This window comes from Apostichopus japonicus, chromosome 20 (assembly GCF_037975245.1).
Source record: "Apostichopus japonicus isolate 1M-3 chromosome 20, ASM3797524v1, whole genome shotgun sequence".
Classification (NCBI taxonomy): Eukaryota; Metazoa; Echinodermata; class Holothuroidea; order Aspidochirotida; family Stichopodidae; genus Apostichopus; species Apostichopus japonicus.
Window position 1 is genome coordinate 29107453 of NC_092580.1, and position 19314 is coordinate 29126766.

Here is a 19314-nt window from a genome sequence, read left to right on the forward strand (position 1 = left end):
CCAATTATGTCAAAACTCTCTTTTACATTAGTAATGGCGAATTAGGGGCTGCACCCCCGCCGCGCAGTGGCGGAGCGTCCATACGGTAAAGGGGCGGATGCCCCCACCCCCTGACGGACTCAAATGGACTGCTGGTGCCTTTTTCAGCTCTTTACCACTTTTTACTTTTGTATTGCGCTCTCATCTACTTATTGACATTTGTCACATTTTGTTGGTGTAATTTGGCGATGACACCTTATTCTTCGTTTATCTGCAAATTAGCCAGGCCCGGAAAGGGTCATTTCCGGCGATCTAGGGAATATCTTTACTCAAAAATTTTCTGCACGCTACGCGCCAACCAGTGGTGGCGCTCCGCTTAGATAGTGTCGAAAGCGCCCCTACAGACCATTCTCGCCCCTCCTGACCAATAACCCTAGCTCCGCCACTGCGCCTCCTACGCCTATGTGTGTAGTGTTCGGTTTCGGAAATATCTGCTATTTTTTCATTTCCTTCAACCAAGTTTTATAATAGCCGTTATAACAGGTTTTAATATTTGTACACCAATAAATTAACTGTGTCTGAATTTTCGAAAATTTATGACCAACATACTGCATCACACTTCCCTCTACTCGTGCAATTTTGACCGGTCTGTTATAGGGGTTGAAGGAAGTTTTTCTATATTGGTTGTCCATAGATGAAATTTTGTACAACATTATGGGTATGTTTTGAAGTGAGTTTATTCACGAAAAATGTGAATTTTCAAATTCTGAACAAATATGGGGCTTAAAACCTTGAAAAGTGGGGCTGACGGGTATTGTGGGCCGCGACGTAGAATCACCTACTAAAGCAAAGCCCCACAGCAGATGCGATCAGGTCGAACATGATGTGTGCCGGGTTGAACATCTTCAAAAAGGTTATGGATGGAAAAAGACTATTAGGAAATACTTGGTTCTCAGGCAAAAAGTGTACATCTGGTTGGTCATTTCAAGCCCGAGAAGTGCCGTTTCCGGTGATCTGGGGGGTATCAAAACAAGAAATTTTCTTGTACGCTGCGCGCCAACCGATGGTGGCGCTCCGCTTAGATAGTAATTCGCGCCCCCCGGGTTTGAAAATCCTGGATACGCGCCTGAATTTGGTGCAATATAGCACACTTCAACACCGACTCCATTTTGTAAACTTAATTTTGTATTTTCACCTGGCCTTAGATGCAATTTGGTGCTCCAAATGAGATTTTTTTTCTCATTTGGAAATGAAAAAGGGGTTTTCTGACTTGCGAAGCGGGGGGGCGGAATGATACTTCCGCCCCTCCACATTTTTCACTGGGGGGCTGGCGCCCCCCCCCAGCCCCCCGGTTCCTACGCCCTTGTCAAATCTAGTATACTTATAACATAGTCACGTGTGTCCCTTTATTCACTTTGATTGGGCTATGAATGGTAATTACGAAGGTCATAGGGAAGCACATAAAAAAAATCGTAAAAACAGTTGAAAGAGAAAAACCAGGGTCGAGTCGGAATAAGAGTTCAAAGTGAAATGATGATCATGAGCATTACACCATTAAAGTCTAGTATAGTTCAGCATAGTCTGCACTTTCCACCTCTTTATTCACTTATTGGACTTGAAATGAAATCACGAAGGCCATATAGGCAAGCACATAAACCTTTTATTTTTTAAACTTTGTTTATAACCATTGAGCTTTAACGAATAGCTCAACGTCATGATGGTGCCTCGCTGATGTCAGCAGGTCAGTCAATTGCGACCTCCAGAATGTGCATTTCATTCATCTTCATCTGGTATAAATATTCCTGCAGGAACCCGTACATCGAACAAATTTTACTTAACATATATAATGATATGTCAGTTGCCACAGGTTCCCGGGAAATAACTAAACATATATTGCGTGCATGCTTTCTTGAAATAGAAGTATGACTGTGAAAAATGAAGAAAATGATCTGCAGGTAAGGTAACTAGTAGACGTCTTGAACATGACTCTATAGGTCTTGCACAACGATTAATTGTTCCATTGACTTACACACTAGACTCGTCACTTTCAAGACCTGCCAAAGCATAGAAGTTTCAACTGGTATAGGCTATATCCTACCCACCACATACATGATAGCTGAGATCTTGGCCTATCATGGCACTTGCAAACTTCCATATCATGACCGCTTAGATTTTGAGCTAGAAGAGGAGCAAAGTTTAGAGCCACCACCCTTCCATCTGCTCGTTCTGAGTAATATCAACATTTTACCAAAGATTTTCTAAAATGGCTTATATCACCTTCGATCCTCCCTATTTTCACACCATCTGAACTGCTCTTTGATATAAAGGCAGAACAAACGATGACAGTAACTGATAACATGTTTAAACAAGCTTTACCTTAGGTAATTTTACCTCTTTTCTCTTACATTGGTAACCTTTTGAGCGGGTGAACACTACTCTAATTGTGGTGAGTTACCCATAATAGTATACAAAGTCGGACTTCGCGGCAAGTACAGTGATGCAATGAGTAGCATACTGATTGACCAATCACATTTCACTTAAGCGTAATTCTATTTCACTTAAGTAAAATGCAATTTAGCTTAATGAAATTTAAAAGCCATTTGCTTAAGTAGAATAGCATTTTACTTAAGTAGAATTGAATATTACTTCAGCAGAATTGTATTTTACTTAAACTTAATTCAATTAAGCTTAAGCTAAATTGAATTTTACTTGAGTAAAATACGATATAGACATAAACCGTTTGGACTTAAGCTAATAAGAATTCTGCTTAAGTGGAATACAATTAAGCTTTAAGTAAAATGCAATTCTACTTAAGTGTAATTAATTTCTATTAAGCTTAATTGTATTCTACTTAAGTGGAATTAATTCTACTTAAGAGAATAGCGAGGTAAATGTAAAAATGGCTTGCAATACGCCCGCCCACTTCTAGCATCCTTCTAGCATGGTACGAAACCTTTTCGTCCCATTTGACTCACGATGACTGCAGTAGTTGGTGTAATAGTTATGAGCACCCTGGTACACGTATTTCACAAATTCGATAAGAACTGAATCGGATCATCAAGCAGCCAAATAAAAACGAAGAACGTGAAAGAAACTGGCTTTGTTTTGGTTTCTTATTGAAGTTGTGAATTTGGGTGGCAACAATGGATCCAAAACTTTTGAAGCAGCTCCAGGAAGATGGTATTGTCACTTTACATTCTTATCTACGACTGTTTTATGTTGCAGAACTAATGTTACTTGTTAGGCTGCTAAGTACTATGATCCTATTCCTAATGTTACTTAAGGCCTACGATCCAGGCCAGAGCCCATACCTTAGTATAGCCTTGTTGTAACAGTTATAATCAGTTAATTTAGGCCTAGACTAACTTGATGTGCAGTAAATTCATATAACTTGCATCTATTTACACCAATACGTCTGATGTAGACATAGATGTATTGTTGCCTATGTAGATGATAACAATTTTGCTTAGTCCATTCACACGTTTCAATAATGACTCTTTCCTTGAGGCCAAGGCTAGGCCTCTATTATTATCAGTAGTTACTCATTGAATAGGTTCAGATCTTTCCAAATGTTCATGATGTACATGTAAACACTTTTTAAACAAAGTCATTTTTAATGCTGCTTTCTGTATCTTCAGACAACAAAATGTCTTGTGATCTTCAAATGCAATGAAAAGTTGGATCTAGGCCTATTCACAATTAGGTTTAAAATATATGATATTTGTAACTTATCAAAGTGACAATATATAGGAGATACTATTTACAATATTTATTGGATCTATTCCTAACATGGAAAATGTATGAATAGGTTTAATGATTACCATAAGCTGTTCTTGTGCATTAACAGGCAACAAGAGGAAAATTTATTGATTGTTAGATCATTGATGAAAGGTCTGTTATTAAATTTTGTAACACAGAATCATTTCACGAATTTCTACAAGACGATTTTGATGTCAAGGACCACACCAATAAAGTTTTGCAACACCTCAGTATAGGGGAACAGCTCTTGAAGCTGACAGAAGGAATCAATTTACTGGATAAAGAGCTACACACACAAGTAAGTAGTAAAGATATCAGTGATAATGGATACACTTACCTGTAGCCCTTGAAACTTATGGAGTCAATCAATTTACTAGATGAAGAGTACACACACACATATAAGATTAAGAAGAAAAGATATCAGTGAAAAGGGATCATCCCTTAAAACTTATGGAGTCATTCAATTTAATATGTAAAGTGCTACACACGCAAAGCATTAAAGCCCTTGGTCTAGGTGAACAGCTCTTGGAACTTATGGAAGTTAACTAGATAAAAAGTTTATTACTGGTACTCTGGTAGTAATAGCCACTGATTTACTTCAGTCCAGAAAGAAAGATTAGCGAAAAGGAAATCACATTTTCTTGTACTTTTTTGGCACTGGTTGACAGGTAACAAAATGAACTCAATGAAGTTCTATTCAGGATGGCATATTATAGTTTTCTGTATATGAAAGACGATCTGAGGTTTTGATCCTAGCAGGAGCTTCTGCGAAGGCAAACTGAAAATTTAAAACTACTGTAGATGGATGGACAGACAACTAAATTGGGACCATATTAGTTTTCAGTCCATCTGTTGCCTTGAAGAGCAGAATCAAAATTTCAGGACCTCTAACAAAATACATTTAGCTACACAGGCTTGTTGCAGTAGATTTACTGTAAGCAGTTTGCCAACAGTACAGCAGTTTTTCTCTCTTAAATTATGAAGCTTTTCAGTAATGAAATGCAATGAATTGCTTGGGCTAATAATATTGCAGTGTTATTGGTTGTGTTTCTGTCAACCTGCTCACCTGCATTGGTTCACCTGTCAGTCAAATTTTAAACATTTGAAGTAAGGCTAACTTTAATGAATAATTACAATAGTTAGCTGTAAGTTTAATACAACTTTTTATATTTGATTTTCATTCAATCAGGTGGCTAACCACCATGAAGATCTGCTCTCCCAAGCAACTGGTATTGAGAACCTCGAGGGCGTGCTACAGATGATGCAGACCAGAATCCATGCATTGCAGACAGCAGTAGACAGGTATGATTAATACTATAGGTACTGTATGATCTACACCCACATGTACCCACATAACTAGAGCACTAGCATTAACTAGTAACATGTCTTAGGGATGCCTTCCACAACCCCACTCACTCATTCAACCTATGTTGGAAAGTGGAGCAGCATTATGTAAGGATTTGCTTGTTTGTATTTTAATTAGGAAATAATTGTAGGGAAAATCCTGAACATGTAGTCCAACATACATAAGATCCCATAAGCAAAATGGGCTTCACTGTACTTTAGCCCAGCAACATACTGTTTCACTGTGGAGGTCAAAGGTTAGCAGAGGTGACATTGTGACATTTCTACTGATAACAATGCTCTCCCCCACAAATTTTTGCATGTTATTTGTCACAAAAATTATTAACACAGATTGTAAAATATCCTTGCAAATAAACAGCTTACCTGTACCCACATAACTGCATTGGCCCGACTGTTATTGCAACATAGACTACATATGGTTAGGTAATAATTGATTGTAGCACTCCCTTTACAGTTGGTTATCCATAAGTTAGTCCATGCAATTTTTAGAATGTTTGCTCAGGACTATATTGTATGTGTCTTATCATCTTTTAACATCCTGTCTCTTCTTTTCACCTTGTCTAAGAATTCGATCGAAAGTCGTAGAACCGTACGAGAAAATAGTTGCCAGAACTGCTCAACTTAGAAGATTACAGGTGAGAAGAATCAGGTGCTTTCATGGTTATGCTCAAAGTGTGAGCATTCTAAAACATTAGAAGGCAGCTACTTCCTAAAGCCAAAATATGGTTTTCATCACAGACTTCATTTTGATGACATTTTGTTTCATTTTTGGTGTCACACAAATGCTTGTTTAAATGATGTTTTCAAATTATTTTCCATATTGTACAGTATTTGAAGGAGCCTTGCACATTAATATTAATATATATGTATATATATATATATATATATATATATATATATATATATATATATATATATATATATATATATATATATATATATTATAGGAAATCTTAGACAATGGAAATGAGCAAAGTAATTATGGCTAGAACAAAATTCGAACCAATGAATTGCTCTGGATTACAAGCCAAGCGCTCTTCCAACTGAGCTATCCACCCCTTAGCTGGTAGCAATCCCTAGATAGTTTTGAATTCATATGTGTATCAAAATTGTTTTGGATAGTTTTCTGTTTGACTATTTTGTTGTCTTATCGGCAAATTTTGTTGTCCGAAAAATAAAGCAAATTAACTATGACCAAATATGGACACTGTCAGAGAGATGTGTTGGTTTGTTGAATAGAAAACAAGCATATCAATTTATCATTTCATCTATACGGGGGATATTTTGTTACAATGTAATTTGAATTTGATGTAAACATCAGAATCACCCCTGATGTAAACAGCAGAGACACCCCCTCCCTCAAAACTGATTTGAATGTTCAGAACAGAAATTTGCTTGTCTCGGATGATTGGACAACCATTACAAATTTGCCCTTGTTTGTATCAGGGCAGCGCGTAGAGTTCCGCCAGCGTCTCTTCATGCTTCGACTCGAAATGTTTCGAAAGTTTTGAAAGTGCAGCTCTTACAGATAGGTAACTTTTTAAGGCAATAGTTGTCGCCAATGGGAATACTCCAATAACTTCCATGTTGTATTAATTGCATCATCTTCGGTAGGGAGCCTGTGATCTCCTGAGGAGAATCATCCGTATCTTGTACCTGAGTAAGAGGTTACATGGCCAGCTGCAAGGAGGAGCAAGGGAAATTACTAAAGCTGCCCAAAGTCTCAACGAACTCGGTGAGTATTTCCAGCTGCAGGGACATGGTCAGAGGAGTTAATACATTTCACTGGTAAGAGTATCAATGGGCAATGGATCTAAGTAGAGGTATCCCCTCCCTCTGTGAGGAAAACTTGATTTTAATGGGGGTACCAGACTTGAAGTTTAAAAACTGACAAAGGACTTACATTTGGCAATTTGCCTTACTGCTCTGAAATTGGAGTACAGTAGCTAGATGGCTATTAAAATCACCTCCAGAAAGCTGATGTTTTTGTTGTTACGGTATCTGCTACAAATATGTAAGAATTTCCTAACCGTTGAGATATGAAAGAGTTTTGTCAAGCCATGCCAGTGTTCATGTAGGAAGGCAACAAGAGGACTTTGTGTGGGAACTGTGAACCTATGGTAATCTAGGCTGGGTCATGTAATGAGAACACTGCTGCAATGGAGAGGTGACTTTTATGGATGAAGCTGTTATCAATGAGCACCAAAGATAAGTTTACATTTGGAGGGTAACATATACTTCCACAGCTCAAACTCTGTGCATGATAACATCTCCACAACAGTCCCATTGTGCACATTTAAGGCAGTGAGTTCATTCAGTATTCCTCTTAAAACTAGCAGTCCTACCAAAATAAACATTTTTGTTTTTATGGGGAATGTTTGTTCATCGGTCTCACAACTATACTGTACGTCATAGTTAACTATTATATCAGCTTCTCGATTTGACATACGAGTTTGACCTTTGACCCCACAGATTACCTGTTCCATGGTGTAGATCTTAGTGGCATTGATATCGTGGAGCAAGATACTATGTTCATCAGGAGGGCCAGGAAAGACATCGAAAGACAAGCGCAGAAAATGTTACACCAGGGTATGGAAACACAGGTATGTAAATATCTCATGTTGTGAAACACCAGGCTTCATGACCTCCCCACATGATGTTTTAAATATACATTAGACAAAAGCTATATGATTTTTACAAATGTATGTATCCAAGCCGCAGTAGCAACTGAATGATTTCTTTCATTTCTTAAGTCCTTTCCGTTCCATTTTTATCTTTAGAACCAAACTCAAGTAGCAACGTCATTGCAGGTGTTCCATAATCTCGGCAGCTTGAAAGAGACAGTCGAGAAGGTCTTGTCGGACTGTGAGAGTAACATCAGGAGAAACATTAAGACCGCCCTGTCGGTCCAACTGTTGCCCACGACAACGGCAATCCCAATGAGAGGTAAGGACAATTATGAAGGTTTTTTGTAGCGAACTTCATGCAGTTTGGAAACGGTTTTCCATTGACTGTTTTTCTTGAGATTCGTGTTACATAAACTGTTGTGTTCTGTATTTCACAGAAGCTACAGTTCTCACAACCTTGGGTAGCATTGAATATATTATACTGTTTTACTGTAAATATGTAATATTTGCATTTCCATAAGATGTTGAAACCATGGCCCATGGAGAGGTCTAATTGGAGTGGTTCTCCCTTTGTCATCTTTGGTTTAATGCTGATGTATAGAAATGGTCACATCTTCTTCCACTTTTCTAGCAGGCAAATCAGCATTCGTGTTCCTCCAGTATCATATTTTGCCAATGATCTGATCTAGACAGGTCACTCGTTAAAGCCTTGGTATTCCCCTACCACACGTACATTGTATACAACTTGATGATATGTTATATTTTTTGGGAAGAGTAGTTAGCAGTTCCCTCCTGCAATCTTCTGCCCATCTCCTTCTACTCTCGCCTCCCCCCCACCCTCTCTCCCTCTCTCCTCACTGATGATAAGGAGATACAATGCAGTTTGAATTTTGAGATGTTTATGTTTTCATATTCAAATTTTAAACACAACAATAATTTGATATTTAAATGTATTTCATATATGTTGATGCTTACTTTTTCCTAAAACATGTGAAAGTCATAATTTAAATATAGTGTAAATAATTGCCAATCATCTGATGCTTTATTCTATTGTTACCTAATGATATCTCGTTTTCTTCTTTAGGACCAGGTAGGGCATCTATGCCAGCACCTGGTAACACTGCTGCTTTTAGGGCAACTCTTTGGACAAATTTAGAGAAACTTATGGACCAGCTCTATGCTACATGCGGACAGGTGAGATGACAAGTAGAGAAGACATCATTATTGCTGTGTGGGGAACTCATGCTGGGGAATGATAAATGCATTAGAAATGATTTTCAAGTAATTAGCTATGAAAATTGACTGTAAATGGGTATGTTTTTGTCGAAATGATGTTTTGTCGAAAACGACCAAATAAAGAATCTAATGACGGTATTTCGGGCCATCAAACCATTCATATCTTATTCCACTTCAAAGGTCATAATATTGGCGCATAGGACGGCCCTGATAATGTTATGGAATTGAACTGGTTACTATACATAGGTATGGTCTTGTCATAGTTAGAAATAGGCAAAATAGTACAGAAAGAAGCTTATTCACTTATATGGCTACTACTTTGACACAGCCTGTCAAATAATCAGATTTCTGGTTTCGGAATATTGCTGCGAGGATTATAACACATGTTAATTCCAGAGAACATGTCACTCCTGTATTCAGAGGATTACACTGGCTTCTGGTCTCACCCAGAACCATCTTCAAAATACTTCCATATGTTTACCGTTCATATTTCTCGTTAAATTACCAATATATCAGAGCTGTTGTAACAATCCTCTCCTGCACCACACAAATTGCGCTCTCACAATAAATGTCTTCTCACCCTATAGTTTACCAACAGTTCCTGGTGAAACAGCTGCTGCCCCTCATATTTGAAACAAATTACCTGAATCCATCAAGATCTATCTTTCTCTTGTGACCTTCAAATCTACTCTGAAAACTCATCTGTTTCTAGAATTCAAAGACTTCTAATTAACTTTTACCATTTTTGTTATCTCATTCTTTGTCTGTTACTTGCTTTGTCCTTTCATCACTGTTGTTTCACTGTGACATGAAAGTCTTTATGACAGCTACCGGCACATTACAAATGTTCATTATTATTATTATGATTATTATTATTATCATGATCATTATTATTATAAATGAGATATCGGTACTCTACAAATGTTCGTTATTATCATTATTATAATAAATCTATGTTGCGATATCCAATTATTGAAATTTTCCACTGCCTCCTGATACAAAATGGCAACTTATGTGAACCAGAACAGTGGTAGTTTCTTTTTTGGTAAATACTAGTACCACTCTATGCTGTTCTCACTAGTGTGCACCAAAGCACTCTTACTAACAGCATGACCAGTTCGGAACCTTTCTCTAATTAGAAATAGTAAAAGTACTTTGCAGTATGATATGCATATAGCGTGCAATAGCATTGTCACAGCTTGGTGCATTTTATTTATGCATTTTATATATATATATTTTTTTATGCATTTTATGCATATTCATATTTTCCGGTTGATGTAGATTCACCATCTACAGAAGGTCTTATCAAAGAAGAGGGATCCTGTTACTCATGTGTTTTTCATGGAGGAGCTGTATAAGGTAAATATTAAAAGTGGGATATAGTTACCAGTTTCATTTTGTGTGTTGTGAAATTTATATGTTGCGTTTGTGTCCATTCCTAGACTGACCTCTATTAGTGTTTTATTCTGACACACTGTATCAAAGATCAGTTTCTTTGTATGCTTCATACCTTGCTATGAATTGTAGCAATTCATTTTATGATTTCAGATTAGAGATGACTAGGATCTGAATCAACCAGTTATTTTGTTATTTTTATTAAAGTTGGTTTGAAGTGGTATATTCATTGTATATGTATGACCTATACGATTGCCTATTTTGACCCTGGAACCAGTTTTTCTGTTAGTTTGATTAGGTTGGTTTGAATTGGTAAAGGCATTCATTGTATACATATGACCTCTACAAGGCCTGTTTGACCCTGGAACCAGTTATTTTGATTGAGTTGGTTTGAAGTGGTATAGGCATTCATTGTATACATATAACCTCTACGAGTGTCTGTTTTGACCCTGGAACCAGCTATTTTGATTAAGTTGGTTGAAGTGGTATATTCATTGTATACATATGACCTCTACCAGTGCCTATTTTGACCCTGGAACCAGTTATTTTGAGTGAATTGTGTGTGAGTAGCATTGTTATCCCATACTGAACTTTGTTTGATGAATTGACTAGAGTATGAGCACAGTCCATAAGTTGCTTACAGTTGAAATGTTTCTGTTTCTCTTTTTTTGCAGGAAAAACAGAAGAATATTTTGCATTGCTTCTGGGAATCTCTGACATATATCGTGAAAGAGGAATTTGTATCTAATGCTAATGGTGAGCTACTCTATAACAATATCTAGGTGAAGCTACCCCCACCCCAACCCCACCCCCACCCCACCATACTATATTAAACTTTGGCACCCCCACTTTTCTATGCATTTTCAAGATGAGATTCCAAATAATAAGAGGTACCAATTTCCACAGAATCTTATACTCATTGAAGACAATGCACTTTCAGTAGTATGAATGAATAGAGGGAAAACTCATAATATTACATATAAAAAGTATCATAAATATTAAAAACAGAATCCTTGGCATATGAACCAAAATGTATTTTGGAGTATGTGTGTAACATGTTGGACTAAAAAATTAGACATTTTCAAAATCTTAGTGGTGAAATTTGAAATTTTTAAATCACTGGTCATGAAACTAATAGGACCTAGTAGTGAAATCACCTACCCGCCTTCCTATACCCACTCACACTGTTAGCAGCTTTGCATCTGAAACAACCGATATGAGGCTTTTCATTGCGATAGACGAAAACAAAATCTTTTGACATCTTTTTTACTAGAAAATACATTCATCAAGCAAGCCTTTGAAGGAGAATATCCCAAGTTACTGAGATCCTTCAATGAGCTGTGGAAGAGACTGGAACAGTTTACGGTGGGCATGACCAGCAAGCCCGAACAGATCCAGGGCCCCAGGTATAAGGAGGAGGAGGAAGACCTAAAATACAAGTAAGGTTCTGGTCTAAACCTTTAAGGTTGAGACCGTTGGCCATCGATAGGTTAATTTCTGTCATGTTTTACCAAATTCTTCTGGGTGTCAACGTTCTATCCAAAGAAGATGATGTCATTTATCCTTTTCTTTTTTTAATTAATTAAAAAGTGTGTTTGAAAAATGTCAGGATTTCCTACACCCTACTAACGTCTGTTTCCAGTCAGACATTAGTCTGTGGTGATATCTATATAGAGTTACTTCAGAAGCCACAGTGCCGTGCGCATCTTATTTAACTAGAGGTCACACTTCCAAACTTCATTGCATACAATCCAGAACGTGGAAAGAAAGGGATTTTAGAGAAATTTTGGCATTTTATGTTAAAAGTGAATAAACGGCACAAGTCAGCTTTTGTTTCTTCATTTACAAATAAAGACTTGATAAGTGAGCGATGTAAAAATCCCATTTGATTTCTGTAAATTTTGTCGCTCACATGCTTGTCAGTGACATCTTCTCTGTTGGACATGCTCTAAGGTTAGATAAGAGGAAAAAATTACTGGCTGGCGTGAAGGCCAATGCATTTCATAACACTATTACTGCTTTTTGCATATCCATACCTTTGTGCTTTGGTGATGAAATGGATTTTCAACTTTCTTTTGTGTGTTTTCTTGTAAATGAAATCCTTTTGACAGGAAGCAGGGATGAGCCTGGGTAAAAAAAAATCACAGAACTTTGCAAAATTTGCGGTATAGGCTCCAGTTTGCTTATGCTACAGTGTGTTAGGATAATAGTTTTTGTCCCCGAGGTAGTAAAGAAATTACGGATATTATGCGAATTCGCGGAAAAATCTCATGCCTGAGGAAGTGAAAGTTGTTGTGTGTGTGGTTATGTTGGCTGCAGATGATACAAGAATGGGACATGATATGTGGACAGTAAAGACATCAAACCTGGGCAACTTCTCATAATTTTCTTCCTCTTTCTTCTCTTGATTCTCACTGTGCAGCCCAGAGCAGGCCCTGAAGGAGTCTCTGGATTTATTTGAGAAAGCTTACCTGTCCCGTTCTCTATCGCGACTGTTTGACCCCATCAATCTGGCCTTCCCCGGAGGGTCGAGCCATCCCCCCTCGAATGATGACATCGAGGGCATCTCTAAAACTGTCTCCAGGTACGTGACATATGATAACACTATCTCTAAGATGTTGGATTGTTTCTGACTTCCATCTTCCCTTGTTTCAACAAAAAAATTCCTTTTCTTCTTTTGCTCGAACTAGTGAACTCTTAGATATTTTGGCTATTCGTGATAAAGATTTTTTGAAATTTAGGCAGTCTGACAATTTTTCATCCTAGCAGGGAATCTTTGTAGAGGCAGACGAGAATTGAAACAGACAAAGCAATTTAAATAGACAAGATTGCACGGACAAAGACCCATTCAAATAGATGAATCATGGTTTCACCCCTTTCAAAATGGGCCATATGACCATTTCTTCTTAATATTCACATATGACGAGGTATCTTGAATAATTTGATTATTTACAATATTCTGTTTCATCTCTCCCACAATATACAGTGAACTAAGTGTTGCCAGTGTTGACCAGAATCTCAGCATTTTAATTGCTAGAAATGTAGCCAAGACTTTGAAGCTGTATGCATCAAAATGTGAACAAATGGTGAGTATGAATCAAAAATATGAAGAGAAAATAAATCCTTTCTTAGACAAAAGAAGATTTTATGAAATAATCAAATATTTCAATTTCAGTGCAATTAAAATGTGTTACATACTATTTTGAGTCATACATTTGTGCATAGCTCTTTTGTTGTCTGATAACCAATATGGGCGTAAATTGGATGTCTAGTAGTGGTGTAATCCAACCTTTTTGTGGTCTGTAACCTGTTCAGGGTAAATTTACCAAACCAACCCAAATATTATTTAATGCTCTATCGGTCAAACTTAAACACTCCCTGGATGTTTACACTATTAAATGCATTATAATAAGTGGGCAGTTACTGGTTCTATTGGACTCAAACCAAAAATGTATTGCTATAAATCACAAGCAACAAACAATTTGGATGTTTTCAGATAATTGGACCCTTTCTTGTTTCTTTATAAATTTAATAAAGTATATTAGTAAAGCCAGTGAACTGGTCTTCTAATGTTGCATAGAACGGACAGTTGACCAAACCTACCTCATAAAATAGATGCAAGACTGTGCATTTAGCAATCACAACATGAATACTATCATGCCAATATTTAGGATCTCATCTCATCACCAAACGTACGTATCAGGAGTAAAAAATGAAAAATTATCATGAAAGTTTGTGAGAGGCATTAAAATCACAGACATTATTTTAATTATTTATAATTCATTATTCATTATTTATTTAAAAACAACCTGTGGTTTTCATTCTTTACGATTGTTGCTGACCTGTATTACCCAGTGGTATAATTTATTTATAAGTTTAGGTTGGTATCGGCGTACATTTGGCCCAGTTCCTCCGAAGGCACAGAATATTCCCACATTAGATAACATTTGTCTTTTTTCTTTCTTTTTTTTTTTGCTTTTTCTTCACATTTTTCAGTTGTGCACAGATGGCGAAGCCAGCCAGGTCATAGCTCCACCATCAGCTGGTCAAACCAAAAATGCCGCAGTGGTCAACTCCCTCTACCGATTCCATCAGTCCGTGGGCAAAGTCCTCGCCAGTCTTCAGAATTTACCCGAGCGGGCTATGGAGCTGATCGTTTCCGCCATGCAGGTGATTTTTCTACCACTATTAAAGTTTGACAGACCTTCGACTGATTGACCAATTTTTATTTATTTTTTTGGGGGGGGGGGCTGGGGGGTGCTTCTTTCTTTTCAGTCTAGTAGTGTATTTTGCCAAGGGGAGGATGGAGGGATGCATGAAGACTAACAGAAGATAGCTATAATACCATCGACCATAAATAAAATTGTTGATAATAGAGAAAGTTTTTACCTCCTAGGTTTAGTATGCAAATGGGAAAATACTGCTCATTCAAATTTGGTTGATTCTGGCCCACATATCCACTTTTTTGCATAAGTGTACAGAAGGTATCGAACAAAATAAAATTTTATGTATATTTTGCTTCGCGCAACAACGTCTTCAAGTTCTTGTTAATTTGTGATGATTTCGACACGGAGAAATATTTTGACAAACAATCGAGACGTTTAAAAAGTTGCCTTTTTTGGGCACTGAATATTTCAACCTTTTTTTTGATTCAGTTTATAATATTAGAGGGGTAGTGTACTTTTCCCCTTGTATCACCTTCCTTCATTCAGACTTGTATATTTTACATGTCATCTTACGTTTTCTTTCACATTCAGGAGCTCGTCAATCAGATGAGTGCAGCTCTGAAGCCGCTCCTAGACTCCATCAGTGACTCGATCGAGGCCATCATCCTTACGATGCACAATGAAGACTTCAAAGGGTATGAGTGATGGAATTTAAAAGGTTCAGCAGTGTCTGAATTTATAAAGGGTTTGGGGGAAAAGCAATATTGTCAGTTAAAAGAAAAGTCCAGGTCAAAATTTATTTTTATATGTTACAGAGGAACATCATCTATGCATTGTAGTGAAATTTGCATTCGATTCCTATGTACCGTTTTTTATCTCAATACATTACATGTATAGAGATATTGTAACAGTAAGTGGGACTTTCTCTTCTCTTAAAAATTTTTCAGCGTCTTCAAACAAAGTTCTTTTTCTCTGGAATTTCCAGAGCAAGAATATATCATATAGACCAACAAAAGTTACTATTTTTTATTCCAGAATTGTATCTCATTCTGTGACTTTTTCACCGATTTATGTCCAAATCGGGCCAATTTGGACTGAAAACACACTTTGTCAGACCTGTTTTGCACACGCTCCAAAACTTATGTTTTATGAAAGAGAATAGAATAGAACTGTCTTTCAACAGTGGTATCGTCTAAGATAGGGTCCTATGTATTATATATTTTATTAAAATTTTAAACTTCCATTTGTTGTTTACAGGTAGGTATTAATAAGAATTTTACTACATGTATATGACATTTAATGGCTTTTATTTGCTTTATTTGATGTTTAAATGATTTTTCTTTCTTAAAACAACACTGAGCTGCCGCCCCTACTTTTAGTAAAAAGGTCCGTTTTTGATGATTAAGCCCCGCCCCCAAGTCTGTTTTGTAGCAGATTGGCTATGACTCATAACAGCTACATGTTAGATATACGAAAATGGCTACCCTCGCGAACAATTTTCTGTTCTGTAGTTAGGTACGCGAGGTGTTAGTGTATTGCATGCTAATTACATTCTGTACTGCTGAATTCTACGTAACATCCATTTAAGGATAGTACTGGTGTAGTGTTCAACCGATTAACCTAATCGGAATCGGAATCGGTACGAATATTGCATAATCGGTACATAATCGGTATCGGTAAAAATTACGTGGAATACCAGTTATGTCATACCGATTATTCAAAAACATATGGAAGGTGAAAATATCATTATTCAAAAACATATGGAAGTTGAAAATATCAACTGATGAATTAGGTTTGTTCTTTTACTACGAAATATTAAAAAAGGCACCCCTATACGTCTTTCACAGTGTATACTTTCATCAAATTAGGCTGCCAGGGTCGCCGATTTTGCTTCCTTCGTGGTTATTGGCTGCATATTTCTTGGCACAGTAAGCATAGCAGCAATAGCAATTTCGCGAATTCAGGAATGTGCTGGACAGGGTAGGAAATAAGCGGGGGCAACGGGCGATTCGCCCTCGCAAGTGCTAAAAAGCCCTCCTAAAGCACAATTACGAGTGCGAAAAAGAAAAATGAAATATAAAAAAATCGCCCTCTTTATATCAGGTGTCTGTGTAAAATTAATTGTGACATGCGTTTGCTTTAGCTAGGAATTGCAGTTGCATCGCGAATCGCGCAAACAGTTTTCTCACCCCGCATCAAAATTTGAAGCAGTGCGAGAGGGTCGCGCACAATCACCGGGAACTTCACGTGGTAAATTACGGCCTGCAGTACCAGCGAAAATAACCTAAAATCCTCACAAATCTCCGACCACATAGTAGCCTTACTTCACACTAAATCAACTGCATGGAAATCTAAACTTGACATCTGTTTATTCGCTCTAGTTGTGTCGCAAATAAAAACTAAAAATATCCACGGAAACTGCAATCTTCGACCACATGTTAGCCTAACAACCACACTAAGTCAATGGGAAATGTAGCCTAACCATCGGTTTGCAAAAAAAAAAAAAAAGAATTGCGTAGCTTAGTTTACAACTTTCAATTTGCTGGAAATCGGCATTTGTTTGGAAGGTAATGTAAGTGATATGTCTTATAGAGGGAATGTTATATTTTATATTGGAGTAGTTTCTACAAACTTTCTAGTTGTTATTATTTCTTTACATCAATCTGGTATTACATTTTAGAGTAATTTTAAACAAGTTACGATGGTACAATTTGCTTTTCAGTTTGATTGGCCTAAGCTTACACATTCTAATTGAACCTGAATGGAGTTATATAGGTAACGAATAGGTATGTTTAACTTCAAGTTCGTAACATTTCTATTTGTTCATAAACGGTGTAATACTGAAAATAAGTACAAAATATTGTCGGAATGAAGGCAATATGTCATTAAAATTTACACTTTGGTAAAGATTGCAGATGGATGGTTTGTCTGAGATACTTTTTGAGATGGATATTTTGAGTAACTATTCGTAGCCCATTTCAAGCCATTAACAGGTGACATTTACGTCGAGGTGGTTAGGCCATTCGCTTAGCACAGTGCTGACTAGGTAGGATGTCATATCTCCGTATTTTGGAAATTTAAAAAAAAAAATTTCTTTCCGAGAAACTCCAGAGGTAATTTGGTACATACAAAATGGTACCTTAGAGCCTTGTATAACAACGAAGCAAAAGGAAACTGGGGAAAATCACAACAATAATTGTTTCTGTCAAACTTTATTGCCGATTTCGTATAAACGGGATATTTTCTCATTTTCAAATAATCGGAATCGGTACGATTATGAAAAAATAATCAGTAATCGGTATTTTCTGTTATGCATAATCGGTTGAACACTATAATGGTGTTCAGGTAGCTTTTCAGAGCAAGGGCCATGATAAGTTTGTTTGATTGCCCTTCATGTATTTTGTATAATTACGTATACACATTCTTGTATTTCTGAAGGCTATTTACTGTAGGCCTAGTGCAATTTAAAAAAATATATATATATATATATATATATATAGGCCACTAGGCCTATTAGGCTTTCAGTGATAGCCACATTAGCATTGTACTGGTGTTCAGACAGCTTTTCCTAGGAAGGACCAGGGTAAGTTTGTTTGATGGGTACGTATAAAAGAGGAGCCGGCCATAGCATCACAACTTTGATAAGACAATAAAAATTGTATAAGGTTATGTTTTATTTATAAGGATATAGGCCTAAGATGTATAAGGTTATAAGAAGTATGTTTAGCTTTCTTTTGAACCTGTAATGTTTGACATCAAATGTACAAAGAATTAAAATAAAATAACAAAATGGAGAGGAACTGAGGTGGCTATTAGGGGAAGAGGAGGCCACCCATCACTTGCATATAAAAACTTGTAATCTTCTTTTACATTATTTTTTCCAAGTCATAAATCCATGAAATCTTCATGTCCGAAAAATTGAGATGGAAAAACGTGGGTTGTTTTGATATCTAGAAGTGGACACAGTTTTGATGGTAGTCACCACTACAGTCTACATTAACATACAGTAGGTCAATAGGCCTAGCTCTCAAGGCAGGCATCAAGAATATGGTCGAGTTGTTCGCCTCTTCTAATTTGGCTGTTGTCATTGACATCAAACTATATGACCAAAAAGTCCAACAGAGACTGACCTAAGATGAAGGATACCACATGAAAAACAAGTTCTTAAATATTCTATGACATTACTAAACCTTGCAACGTCGTTCTTTCGACTAACAGGCAATGAGCGCTAAAGGCAAGACTAGCAGGATAAAGTGTAACCTGCAGAGACTATTCGTGGCAAAGTAGCAAAAATGCAAGTTATATATTTGTTGTACCATGATTGATATTGATAATTGTAGAGACAGAGCAAAGATTTGAAATTAGGAATCAAAATTAAAACTTCCAGTATTGAGATACTGCATCATTGATGCTCTTGTTTTATTTTTCAGTCTATTGATTTGACCTTGGATTGGATAGGGTTACTAGTTTGTCTAAAGGGGATGTGATGTTTATAAAATACCAATACCTATGGTTCATTCACATTATGGATGCATCCAACTGTGGAGTATAAAATTAGGCGTAAATTTTAAAGGAAATGAAAACATATCAGTGTGCAACGATGTCACACCTGTTTGCTCCAAGTTCACTTTTGGTACCAAAGGTGGCAACTCCAACTGTCAATAGCTCAAAAAGGGTGCATAGGAATTGAATGTAAATTTCACAACAATGCTTAGATTATGTTCCTCTTGAACATATGAAAAAGAAATGTTTACCTTGACTATTCTTTTAACGTTGTGATTGCAAAG

General features: G+C 36.9%; 1 protein-coding gene across 1 annotated transcript in view; it reads left to right on the forward strand.

Moving 5' to 3' along the window:
* The first annotated feature begins 2968 nt into the window (after positions 1-2968).
* The window catches only part of LOC139961383 (conserved oligomeric Golgi complex subunit 5-like), a 37432-nt gene continuing 21086 nt past the window's right edge, over positions 2969-19314 (forward strand). Inside the window, exons 1-15 of the mRNA XM_071960531.1 lie at positions 2969-3159; positions 3897-4036; positions 4928-5040; positions 5669-5738; positions 6718-6838; positions 7576-7706; positions 7884-8049; positions 8815-8924; positions 10248-10325; positions 11036-11117; positions 11635-11800; positions 12784-12945; positions 13348-13447; positions 14358-14531; positions 15119-15222. Coding sequence (XP_071816632.1) covers positions 3123-3159; positions 3897-4036; positions 4928-5040; positions 5669-5738; positions 6718-6838; positions 7576-7706; positions 7884-8049; positions 8815-8924; positions 10248-10325; positions 11036-11117; positions 11635-11800; positions 12784-12945; positions 13348-13447; positions 14358-14531; positions 15119-15222 — 1754 coding nt within the window. The 5' untranslated portion in view covers positions 2969-3122. The remainder of the gene's footprint in view (positions 3160-3896; positions 4037-4927; positions 5041-5668; positions 5739-6717; positions 6839-7575; positions 7707-7883; positions 8050-8814; positions 8925-10247; positions 10326-11035; positions 11118-11634; positions 11801-12783; positions 12946-13347; positions 13448-14357; positions 14532-15118; positions 15223-19314) is intronic.